The 13,216-nt window shown below is 50.1% G+C and overlaps 1 protein-coding gene across 3 annotated transcripts in view; it reads left to right on the plus strand.

Annotated features, from left to right (window-relative positions):
* The first annotated feature begins 5,750 nt into the window (after nt 1–5,750).
* LOC141999433 (uncharacterized) overlaps nt 5,751–13,216 on the plus strand; it is a 79,131-nt gene continuing 71,665 nt past the window's right edge. Inside the window, exon 1 of one of the 3 annotated variants that reach the window (XM_074972822.1) lies at nt 5,751–5,915. In XM_074972822.1, the coding sequence (XP_074828923.1) occupies nt 5,901–5,915 (15 nt within the window). In that variant the 5' untranslated portion in view covers nt 5,751–5,900. Of the gene's footprint in view, nt 5,916–6,354; nt 7,758–13,216 lie in introns of those variants that run through there. The other 2 variants (XM_074972823.1, XM_074972821.1) reach the window with 2 other exon arrangements.

Below are 13,216 nucleotides of genomic sequence, written 5' to 3' on the forward strand. Positions count from 1 at the left end.
CAAACCCAGCCCAGATGTGTAACTTGATGACCCTTAGCATAAGTGAAGGCTGTCGGTGGACAGCACACTGTGTGACTGAGTATTTTATTTGTGCTAAATGTACTGGTTGTTAATTTCTCTGAGTCCATTAATGTCTGATTTGGGAATAGGTACAGCAGGGGGTAATGAATGACATTCCAGGCAGAATGAACTGTGTCCAGCTGGCTCTCTGGTATATTAAGAAAAACTTTCTAACTATAAGTGTAGTTAAGGGAAGAGGCTTCGAAGAGAAGTTGTGGAATTCCCACTATTGGAGGTTTAAAAACAGGCTGGACAAACACCTGTCAGGGATGGTCTAGGTTGATTTGGTCCTGCCTCCGTGCAGGGGCTGCACTTGATGACTTCTTGCAGTCCCTTCCAGCCCTACAGTTCTCTGATTCTAAGGACTCAGTGAACACAAGAAAAGGACATCCAGCTTTCCTATGGTATGCATGAGGTTAAGAAAATCCATTTGTGGCCTAGAAGCTAAAACATTGGGCTAGGACTTGGGAAACCTGGGTTTAAATTTGGTCTCTACCACTGGTCTGCTCATAGCCTTGGGCAAGTCACTCCCTCCCCCTGTGCCTGTTTCAGGGCTAATGCTACTGACCTGCTCTGAGATCTGCTAATATGAAGTGCTATATAAGAGCTAGGCATTATTATTAGGGGTTTATGTGGGGCTATATTTTAATAGTATTGAATATACCTATTATCTACAATGGGCCCAACAACTCCATGATACTGACAATGCAACTAAACGGGCAGCCTTTTCCATGGATGTGCTTGGTGCCTGTGACTTGGAACCTGAAGTTAGCTCTGTTCACCTTCCCAAGGAAGGGCTGATGAGGAGACAATGATATTTTAGTGCCTGTGAGGCACAGAGTGTCAAAGTACAGCTCACCCTGTACAACAATGCCACAGTATTCTACAGCAACAGTCCCAACCACTGCCTGAGGGCTGGTGGAATCTGCAGTGGTTTGAGATCAGTAATGCAGAAAGTGGTAGCCTTTTATTACAATAAGGGATGGAGCCTTCAGGCTCTCAGCTGCCTGCAGATGTCACAGAGATGGAGACTACAGTTCCCACAGTGCAGTGTGCTCTGGCCACGCGAATCCAGCTGGAACACTTGGCTGCTGGTCTTGCAATATGCAGGCCACATCTCCAGACTGAAGATGGAGCTGGCTGCCCTATCCTCTGTTATGGTGCTCAGGCTGCGCACGGAGCCCTGAGCAGGGCAGCCCTGGTGTAATCTCCTCTGGTTGCTACCTGCAGAAATTTACTCCTGGGGGGAATCCTCCCTCCCACCGCAGGGGCTGGGATTTGGGAACTGTATTCTGTAGCCACCTGTGTTTGATGCTCCCTGTGAATCTTGAGGCTTCCTCACATGGAAAGAGCAGGAGTACATGGAGAGACAGGAGCAGGGAGATTTCTTAGCCTCTGCTCCTTTTTCTCTCCTGTGCACTTATTTTCAAAGGAAAGGGAGTTGAGTACTCGACTCCTTTGAAAATCCCCCCGTCTTCATTTCCCCCCACCCTCAGCACCCAGAATCAGACTGGGCAGTCCACAGACAGATAGCTAAGAGCTGGCAAATGTTGGCCCCAGACAGCAGGGAGGGGATGAGACAAGGAAGGAGGAAATACTGTATATAACACAGTCAAGCATTTACTCAGTTTTGGCATGTGCAGCACTTGATGATAGTACAATCCATTTTGTGTTGATCCTGTTATGCTGAGAGGGATTCGTGACGGCACAGATCACAAACTTCAGAGACTGTAAACACACCCTTCATTGAATAAAAGGGGTCTGTGAACCCACCCAGGAGTTTTGGTCTAGCTGGACAGAGGGGCACTGGGGGGGTGTGAGAACCAGAGAGCGACACAGCCAGCCTGGAGGAGCAGCTGACAGCATGGCATATGCCCCGGAAGAAGCCTGAGGAGTAGTTTTGGGGTCTGGGGTGCAGGCTGAACAGAGTGGCTTTGGTGCTGTTTCCTGCTAGTCAGTTCATTCTGTGTTCAGGGACACAGGACTGTGTACATTCTTTGTAAGTGTGCAAAGTTACATTCAGTAAATACCTATCACCGATTGTTCCAGTTAGGAGGAGAAATCTACTGGCCCCTGAATTTTTGGCTAGCCGTTGGGTTCAAAAAGGGTAATAATAATAATAAAAAAAAAAATTAATACATGCCCCACCTCTGAAACATGGGCAAATGCATCATCATTTTTTAAACGGTGTTTTGCTTTCTCAGATATAAGGCTAATCTACATAAGATTTTTTCCTTTATGAAATTCCTATTAAGAACTAGGTTTGATGGCCGAAGTGCTTTTATTGCATGGTTTATTTTTTTAACTTGAAATTCTGTTTTTTAATTCAGTAGGGGAGTCCTCCTGTGGCTCCTATACACCTATAAATTCTCAAAGCTGTTCATGAAAGACAGCAGAGCCCAGCAGCTGCATTATTTAAATGTTTCTATTCTACTGCAAGAGGCATGACTTTGCATTTTTATTAACATTTTTAACCCCCATCCCCAAATCACGGATCAGCTTTTTTAAAGTTTTATTTAAATTTTAACTCAAAGAAAACAACTCAGCCCTGCACTATCTCATCAGTCAAGGCAAAGATGACAATTGGGCATGAATTCTTACTGCCTTTTTACCATGCAAAAAAAAAAAAGGGGGGGGGGGAAGAATGATCTCTGAGCATAATCAAGTGTCTTTGAATAAAACTGTTTCTGGGGGAAATTCAGATACAAAACACCTATACAGCCCAATAACAATGACTGCGAGCTGCTTTTGACGTGCTACATGCCTGGGGTGAAACTGAACGGCAACTGTTTTAAAGCAGCCAGTATTTTTTCCAGGCCGATGGAAGACAGATGAGTGCAGAGCAGAAGGAATGTAACAGGGCAGGAGAAGAGAGGGTGTGGTGGAGTTGGGGAGGGAGGGAGTATTTACTAGAAAAGCAAAAGCTAAGGAACAAAATACAGCTCAGCTCCAACAATCTCTGAAATGAGTTTGGTGGGTCTCGGTCTAGGCTGTGGTTGGCAGACATGTACCTCACAAGCAGGCCCTGCAGGCAGCCTCACAGAGGTCAGAGCTTGGATGAGCCAAGGGGACTGAACACCTCTCTCGCTCTAGACAGGTCCTTGAGCCAAGCTGAGGCTCACTGGCCAGAAAGCTTTCCTCCGTTGCCGCTCATGCCGCACCTGCTCTCCACAGCCCGCAGCAAGGCTGCCAGGCCAGGCTGTAGTAGAGTACCTCCAGCTCCCATGCTCTGCAGCTGAATGGATGGGATTGTGGGCTGGCAGCTGAGGCCTGTGGCTAGGTGTGGGACACTGGGGCTGGAGTTCTGGGGTTGGGGGGGGGACGGAGCTGAGGCTAGGCAGGGGGGCTGGGAGTGTGGGGTTCTGGGATTCGGTCTGGTGTAATCCACACAATTTAGGGTAAAGGTGGGGTGCCCTAAATTGTGCGGGAAATACTGGTGAAGAATGCAGTAACCTAGGTTGTTTGGACTGAACTAATTAAGCCTTATACAGACAGGCACAAATATTTTGTCCAACTGCTGTATAAGGCTTAATCAGTTCGGTCCAAATGACCTATGTTGCCGCATTCTTCATCAGTGTTACCAGCACCATTTATAGGTAAAGCTGCATGGATTCCGTGACCTCTGTGACTTCTACAGCGGCCAGTGCCGCTGGCTCCAGGGCTGCCCGAGCAGATCGGGGCAGTCCCTGGGCCAGCAGCACCGGACACAGCTGGGGCAGTTTGGGTGTGGGAGGGGGCTCGGGTCTGGGGCAGGGGGTTGGGGTGCGGGGCAGCAAAGACGGCCGGCATGTCCCTGCAGCTCCTACATAGAGGGACCAGGGAGCTCCGTGCACTACCCCCGCAGCTCATGGCAGGGGCAGTGTGGGGATTCCATGGAGCCCCCCGGCCTTCCCTCCTGTGAGGGCTAGGAGCTGCAGGGACATGCAGAGCCGGGTAGGGAGCCTGGCAGCCCCTGCCAAACCCCCTGCCAGCACCAGTGGCGGTCCCGGGCTGCACACCACCATCTGCCTCCCCCTCCAGCACCTGCAGCGTCCCCGGACTGCCCCCCACCATCTGCCTCCCCCCTCCAGCACCTGCAGTGTCCCTGGACTGCCCCCCGAGCACCCACAGCCCCTGTTTTAGTCAGGGGTACATAGTACAAGTCATGGACAGGTCACAGGCTGTGAATGTTTGTTTACTGCCCCTGACCTGTCCATGACTTACTAAAAATATCTGGTTTCAGAGTAACAGCCGTGTTAGTCTGTATTCACAAAAAGAAAAGGAGTACTTGTGGCACCTTAGAGACTAACTAACAACCTGAAGCAAATACTCACCAGCAACCACATACCACACAACAGAACCACTAACCCAGGAACCTATCCTTGCAACAAAGCCCGTTGCCAACTGTGTCCACATATCTATTCAGGGGACACCATCATAGGGCCTAATAACATCAGCCACACTATCAGAGGCTCGTTCACCTGCACATCCACCAATGTGATAGATGCCATCATGTGCCAGCAATGCCCCTCTGCCGTGTACATTGGTCAAACTGGACAGTCTCTACGTAAAAGAGTAAATGGACACAAATCAGATGTCAAGAATTATAACATTCATAAACCAGTCGGAGAACACTTCAATCTCTCTGGTCACGCGATTACAGACATGAAAGTCGCTATTTTACAACAAAAAAACTTCAAATCCAGACTCCAGCGAGAAACTGCTGAATTGGAATTCATTTGCAAATTGGATACAATTAACTTAGGCTTGAATAGAGACTGGGAGTGGCTTAGTCATTATGCAAGGTAGCCTATTTCCCCTTGTTTTTCCCTACCCCCCCCCCCCCGAGGTTCTTGTTAAACCCTGGATTTGTGCTGGAAATGGCCCACCTTGATTATCATACACACTGTAAGGAGAGTGGTCACTTTAGATAAGCTATTGCCAGCAGGAGAGTGGGGTGGGAGGAGGTATTGTTTCATGGTCTCTGTGTATATAATGTCTTCTGCAGTTTCCACAGTATGCATCCGATGAAGTGAGCTGTAGCTCACGAAAGCTCATGCTCAGATAAATTGGTTAGTCTCTAAGGTGCCACAAGTACTCCTTTTCTTTTTGTAAAAATATCTGGCCATGACTACAACGAGCCTTAATGATGGGTAACAGTGAGGGAGCTGTGGCTTTGGAGGGCTGGGTCTCTGGCTGAGTTGGGGTGAGGGGGGCTGGGGCTCTGGTTGAGTTCGGAGGGCTGGGGCTAGGAGTGGGGATGGGTTAGTTGTGGGGGGCTGGGGCTCTGGTTGAGTTTGGGGGGCTGGGAGTGGGGTTGGGTTAGTTGTGGGGGGCTGGGGCTCTGGCTGAGTTGGGGTGTGGGGGGCTGGGGCTCTGGCTGAGTTTGGGGGGCTGGGAGTGGGGTTGGGTTAGTTGTGGGGGGCTGGGGCTCTGGCTGAGTTGGGGTGTGGGGGGCTGGGGCTCTGGCTGAGTTTGGGGGGCTGGGAGTGGGGTTGGGTTAGTTGTGGGGGGCTGCCAGGTGGCCCCGGCCCCGCACGGACAGGCCCCGACCAGCCGGGGCGGCCCCCTGCCCCCGGCAGGCCCCCTGAGCGAGTCCCAGTCGTAGCAGCCGGACTGCCCCGAGTGGAGCCGGAACTTCCCGAACGCTCCAGAGCCCTGCCAGTGCTCCGAGTCTCACCGAAGCTCCCCGCGCGGAGCGAGGCGGAAGGGCCCGAGTTTCACCGAAGCTTCCCGAACACGGGGAGGCGGAAGGGCCCGAGCGTTGCCGAAGCTGCCCGAGCGTGCTCGGAGGCCGGTACCGTCCGGCCCTGGGCTGTGCTTTCCGCGAGTAGCCGCCCGGCGCCGCGGCCGGCCCGGACATGGCCTCCTTCATCGTGAGTACGGGGGCTCGGGACCGGGGAGACAGGCTCCGGGACAGGCGGGCCCCCGACCCCTGCCGCCCAATGCATGATGGGAAGCCTGCCACAGTGCATGCCGGGACATCAGGCCTCCTGCCCCACTGCATGATGGGGCACCGTGCCCGGTCTTGCCGACCCCTTCCACGCAGTGCATGCTGGGACGTCGCGCCCTTCCTCCCCCTCCGGCCTCGTGCGGGCGGGGCCTCTGGCTGCCCTCGCCGGGCCCCGGGCCTCTGCGGCCCCGGCAGCCTGGCAGGGCCCTGCCCCTGCTGGGCGCGGTGCGGCCCGGGCGGCCCGGCCCTGGGCTGGGCGGGGCCCGAGAGGCCGGCGGGGCCCGGCCCTCGCTGCGGCGGCGTCGAGTCGCCCCGACCCGCCTGTTCTCAAACCCCCAGCGATGGGGCCCCGCAGCCGGCTCCAGGCTGGGAGGGTTCCCGGACCGCTGAGCGCGGTCTCCCGTGCCGCCGGTTCAGCGCGTTACTTCCGGCCCTGCTCTCTGGGTCCTGGCCCGCGGTGCGCCTGGCTCCCCCGCCCGCTCCCTGGAGCCCGGGGGTTCGCGCGGGAAATCCCGGCGAGCCGCCTGGAGGGTGGGGCACGGGTCTCCCGCCACAGCTTGTGTGTCTGCAACCAACGGCGCTCTTGCCGCCCGACTCTACCGAGAACCCCTGGGGCTCCTGCTCGCTGGCCTGTGGAGGCAAGAAATACCTGCAGTTCGGTGTCTTGTACCGTGAGGCACTGGCGGACCCAAAGGCAGAGGGGAGCTCCCAGCTCCCCCACGGTTCTGGAGCCCAGCCCCAGAGTCCTGTTTCCACCCCCAACAACCTGTCCAATAATGCCTGCACTTAAAGAGCCTTTGAGTCACTTAATCATGGTCAATCCTCTGGTTTCTCTTTCTCACACGCACACACAGTCTCATGCATGGAGTAACCTTAGAATCACTCTTTAGATTCACGTGCTTTGCTTAGGAAGGGTAATGTTGCAAAGGCCTAAGGACCTAATGAGAAACTGGGAAATGGAACCTGCCTATCTGGTAGTTGAGCAGCCCTCCTCACTACAGTATCTGAGTGCCGAATGCAAATTTGAGAGGGTACATAAAATGTGGGCTTCATGGGAGTGTTCTTCAATGAGGGAGATATTCAAAATGCCACTGATGGCAAAAAGAAAATCAAGCAACAGATGAACTGCAGCATACAGAAAATAGCATGCATGCAAAACAGCTACCGCTTAGTCACAACCTGAGGATCTGGCAAAACAATTTAAGCTGTAATCAGGCCAAAGGGACTCTACAGCAGCACCAGAGCTTCTTAGAAATGTTTGTAGTATTAATTTAGTAGCTGAAGCTTATTTCCTTGCATTTATTCAATAGTAGTTCTCATTTTGTGTGTGTCTTTTAATAGCCTTGCTGGAGATGCGATAATGCACACAGAGGGGTGTATGTGCATGCCCTCCACTAGAAAAAATGGTGCCCACAATTTTCCAAGAGCCACCACAAACGTGCATGAAGTGAAACAAATTGTAGTTGCTTGTCATCTCTAATATGGAGATGAAGACAACTGGTCCCAGTATACAGTGCTCTTATCATGACACGAGAGGAGGTTTTGGAATTAATTGAGAAACTTAACAGTAACAAGTCACCAGGACCAGATGGCATTCACCCAAGAGCTCTGAAAGAAATCAAATGTGAAATTGAGGAACTATTAACTATGGTTGGTTTGTAACCTGTCCTTTAAATCAGCTACTGTACCCAATGACTGGAAGATAGCTAATGTAATGCCAATATTGAAGAAGGGCTCTAGAGGTGATCCTGGCAATTACAGACCGGTAAGTCTAACGTCAGTACCGGGCAAATTAGTTGAAACAATAGTAAAGAATAAGATTGTCAGACACATAGAAGAACATAAATTGTTGCGCAAAAGCCAACATGGTTTCTGTAAAGGGAGATCATGTCTTACTGATCTATTAGAGTTCTTTGAGAGGGTCAACAAGTGTGGACAAGGGAGATCCAGTGGACATGGTGTACTTAGATTTCTAGAAAGCCTTTGACAAGGTCCCTCACCAAAGGCTCTTACGTAAATTAAGTTGTCATGGGATAACATGAAGATCCTTTCATGGATTGAGAACTGGTTAAAAGACAGGGAACAAAGGGTAGGAATAAATGGTCAGTTTTCAGAATGGAGAGGGGTAACTAGTGGTGTTCCCCAAGGGTCAGTCCTAGGACCAATCCTATTAAACCTATTCATAAATGATCTGGAGAAAGGGGTAAACAGCGAGGTGGCAAAGTTCGCAGATGATACTAAACTGCTCAAGATAGTTAAGACCAAAACAGACTGTGAAGAACTTCAAAAAGATCTCACAAAACTAAGCGATTGGGCAACAAAATGGCAAATGAAATTTAATGTGCAGAAATGTAAAGTAATGCACATTGGAAAAAATACAATATGATGGGGGCTATTTTAGCTACAACTAATCAAGAGAAAGATCTTGGAGTCATCGTGGATAGTTCTCTGAAGATGTCCATGCAGTGTGCAGCGGCAGTGAAAAAAGCAAACGGGATGTTAGGAATCATTAAAAAAGGAATAGAGAGTAAGATGAAGAATATCTTATTGCCCTTCTATAAATCCATGGTATGCCCACATCTTGAATACTCCGTACAGATGTGGTCCCTTCATCTCAAATACTGGCATTAGAAAAGGTTCAGAAAAGGGCAACTAAAATGATTAGGGGTTTGGAACAGGTCCCATATGAGGAGAGATTAAAGAGGCCAGGACTTTTCAGCTTGGAAAAGAGGAGTCTAAGGGGGGATGTGATAGAGGTCTATAAAATCATGACCAGTGTAGAGAAAGTAGATAAGGAAGTGTTGTTTACTACTTCTCATAATGCAAGAACTAGGGGTCACCAAATGAAATTAATGGGCAGCAGGTTTAAAACAAATAAAAGGAAGTTCTTCACTCAGCGCACAGTCAACCTGTGGAACTCCTTGCCTGAGGAGGTTGTGAATTCTAGGACTATAACAGGATTTAAAAGAGAACTGGATAAATTCATGTTTCAGAGTAGCAGCCGTGTTAGTCTGTATTCGCAAAAAGAAAAGGAGTACTTGTGGCACCTTAGAGACTAACCAATTTATTAGAGCATAAGCATGAGCATAAGCATAAATTCATGGAGGTTAAGTCCATTAATGGCTATTAGCCAGGATGGGTAAGAAATGGTGTCCCTAGCCTCTGGTTATCAGAGGGTGGAGATGGATGGCAGGAGAGAGCTCACTTGATCATTACCTGTTCGGTTCACTCCCTCTAGGGCACCTGGCATTGGTCACTGTCGGTAGGCAGGATACTGGGCTGGATGGACCTTTGGTCTGACCCAGTATGGCCAGTCTTATGTTCTGAAGAGGCTGCCCAGATTGAGAGGGAGCATCGGTCTATCTCAGGTTTTGTATAGTGCCTGTCTCCTGATGACAGACCACTTGTGGCAACGTGTGCTTTGAGATGCAGTCTCTTGTGGCCACAGCTCACAGTAAAGGGGATTTGTAAAGGAAGAAAATATTGGGCCCCCCTTGGTTAAAGAAGACATGAAAGATTTTTTTCACCCCAGAAAAAAAAGTTTATTTTTCCCGCGGCTTGTTTTTACCTTAGAAATTCAGGCCTTGTCAGGGAACTTTATGGGTAAGTGGAGGACTAGCAGATTTATGACAACATAGATACCAAAGATATGCAAGGAAGGGGAAGAGGAAGAGATTTTTATTCAGACAAAATCAAGGATCATGAAACTTGACATTCCTGATATTTTTAAGGTATAAGGTATTTGTATTTTCTAAAAAATAAGCAGCACAAGAAGCGTGTACAGAAACTCCTTTCAAGCTTTCTTTAAACATCTTAAAGAAGCAAAAAATGAGGCACGTACCCCATTTCTCCCCTTTTGTTGGTCACCTTTATAAAAATAGGGCTTGAAAATGACAGATACCTGTGCCGCTCTCCCCCCATTCAACCCTTTCAGTTACAAGGAATAGAACGATTGTGCATTGTGTTTAATCGTAACGTATTGTCAAGGGCCTACGATTCCACAACAGCAGAATTTGTTTCAAATTCACTCCTTTGCCCCAGAATCTCAGCTTTCATTGAATATATGTGTTTCTAGCTCTCATGTTTGCAAGGATAACCTTCAAAATATGAGTGAGCGGAATCGGTGATGCAGTGTTGAGTCTGCAGAGAGCCTGAAACAAGAGCATTAGTAGGAGCATTGCCAGCAGATCGAGGGAAGTGATTATTCTCCTCTTTTCGGCACTGGTGAGGCCACAGCTGGAGTATTGTGTCCAGTTTGGGGTCCCTACAGAAGGGACGTGGACAAATTGGAAAGAGTCCAGCGGAGGGCAACAAAAATGATTAGGGAGCTGGAGCACATGACTTATGAGGAGAGGCTGAGGGAACTGGGGTTATTTAGTCTGCAGAAGAGAAGAGTGAGCGGGGATTTGATAGCAGCCTTCAGCTACAGTAACTCCTCACTTAAAGTCGTCTTGGTTAACATTGTTACGTTGCTGATCAATTAGGGAACATGCTCGTTTAAAGTTGTGCAATGCTCCCTTATAAGGTTGTTTGGCAGCCACCTGCTTTGTCCACTGCTTGCAGGAAGAGCAGCCCGTTGCAGTGAGCTGGTGGGGGCTTGGAACCAGGGTGGGCCGGCAGCCCCCCATCAGCTCCCCGCTCCCCTAAGTTCCCTGTGCAGCAGCCGCTACCAATTCCCAGCAGTTCAGCTGTCCCTCCCCCCACTGCCATGTGCTGCTCCTGCCCTCTGCCCTGGAGCTGCTCCCGAGAGCCTCCTGCCTGCTGTGCAGGGGAGGGAGGAAGAGGGGGGCTAATCTCAGGGTGTCCCCCTTCTCCCCCACTCCTGCCCCCCGCTTACCCGTTCTCTATATAGAGCAGGGTGGGGACAGGACAGAGCTCAGGACGGAGGGAGCTTGCTGGCCACAGCTGCTGTCTCAACTTCCTGATTTTTTTAAAGGCAGTGTGCTTAGAGTGGGGTCAGCATACTTAAAGGGGCAATGCACCCCTCTCTCTCCCCCCCCCCCCACACAGGGTGTGTGTCTCTCTCTGCCAGGCTGTCTCCCCTCCCTCCATTCCTGCTGCCTTGTTGAGTGTGAGGCTACATTAACAATGAGTTAACCCTTGAGCACTCAGCCGAATGCTAGTTCATCATTTAGCAGTAAGGCATATCCCACCCTCTTCCACCCTCTGACTTCACCACCTCAACCAAGCTTCACAATCATCATTGCTGTGTACAGTATTAAATTGTTTAAAACTTATCCTGTGTGTGTGTGTGTGTGTGTATATATATATATATATATATATATAGTGACAAAGTTCCTGTTCTACCTTGGTGGGTCTTGCGCTTATTGGAGGATTTGCTCGCCTTGGAGCTTCACGGCAGTCCTCAGCTTGGCCGTTTTTCTGAATTCACAGTCCAGGTCGACTCTTCCTGTGTCTGACCAGGAGTTGGGAGGATTTGGGGGGTACCCGGGCCCGCCCTCTACTCCGGGTTCCAGCCCAGGGCCCTGTGGAATGCAGCTGTCCAGAGTGCCTCCTGGAACAGCTCTGCGACTGCTACAACTCCCTGGGCTACTTCCCCATGGCCTCCTCCCAACCCCTTCTTTATCCTCACCATAGGACCTTGCTCCTGATGTCTGATAATGCTTGTACACCTCAGTCCTCCAACAGTCCACGTTCTCACTCTCAGCTCCTAGTGCCTCTTGCTCCCAGCTCCTCACATGCACACCACAAACTGAAGTGAGCGCCTTTTTAAAACTCAGGTGCCCTGATTAGCCTGCCTTAATTGATTCTAGCAGCTTCTTGATTGGCTGCATGTGTTCTAATCAGCCTGTCTTAATTGTCTCCAGAAGGTTCCTGATTGTTCTGGAACCTTCCCTGTTACCTTACCCAGGGAAAAGGGACCTACTTAGCCTGGGGCTAATATGTCTATCTTCTATTACTCTCCTATAGCCATCTGGCCCGACCCTGTCACATATCCCCCCCTCTGCTCAACACTACGGGGTTGGGCAACTTGGGACGTCAGGCAGTGTACTCGTGATAAGCCATCTGCATTGCCATGGTGGCTTCCAGCCCGGTGTTGTATGGTGAATTGGAAAGGTTGTAGGGAGAGGAACCATTTGGTCACCCTTGCGTTCTTCTCTTTATTTCGCTGCATCCACTGGAGGGGTGCATGGTTGGTCACAAGGGTAAACTGTCGTCCCAGAAGGTAATAACATAGTGTTTCCATGGCCCATTTCACAGCTAGGCACTCTCTTTCAACCACGGCATACTTCTGCTCTCTCGGGAGGAGTTTCCTGCTGAGGTAGAGGATTGGTTGTTCTTCATCTCCGACCATCTGCGATAGGACAGCTCCCAATCCTATTTCAGATGCATCTGTTTCTAAAATGAATTCTTTGTTGAAGTCTGGGGCTGTAAGCACGGGGTTACTGCAGAGGGCTGTCTGTAGATCCATGAATGCTTTCTCTGCGGCATCTGCCCACTTCACCATGTCTGGACCCCAGGCTTTTATCAGGTCTGTCAGGGGACTCGCTCTGGTAGCAAAATGGGGAATAAATTGTCGCTAGTACCCCACCACACCCAGGAATGCCCGGACTTGCTTTTTCCGATTCGGCGGGGCCAATTTTGTATAGCCTCTAGTTTGTTTAGTTGGGCCTTGACCATGCCCCTTCCTACAATGTAGCCAAGGTATTTAGCCTCGGCTAGCCCTATAGCACACTTGGCTGGGTTGGCTGTGAGGCCAGCCTGTCTTAGCGTGTCCAGAACCCTTCCACCTTTCCTAAGTGTGTTTCCCAGTCGGGGGTGTGAATAATCACATCATCCAGGTATGCTGCTGCATAACTGGTATGGGGCCATAGGAGCTTGTCCATAAGATGCTGGAAGGTGGCAGGTGCCCCATGCAGTCCAAAAGGAAGAACAGTATATTGAAACAGACCCTTTGGTGTAGAGAGTGCCATCTTTTCTTTCCCATCTTTGGCAAGGGGAATCTGCCAGTATCCCTTTGTTAAATCAAGGGTGGTCAAAAATCGGGCATTGCCCAGGTAGTCAACTAACTCATCGATACAGGGTATGGGGTATGCATCGAATATGGATATCTCATTCAGCCGGCGAAAGTCATTACAAAACCTAGTGGTGCCATCAGGTTTGGGCACCAACACAATCGGGCTTGACCACTGACTGTGGGACTCTTCGATGACTCCCAGCTCCAACATCCTTTTTACCTCTGCCTTGATCTCCTCCCTTTTT

The sequence above is a fragment of the Natator depressus genome, chromosome 15 (assembly GCF_965152275.1).
Source record: "Natator depressus isolate rNatDep1 chromosome 15, rNatDep2.hap1, whole genome shotgun sequence".
In the NCBI taxonomy this organism is placed as follows: domain Eukaryota; kingdom Metazoa; phylum Chordata; order Testudines; family Cheloniidae; genus Natator; species Natator depressus.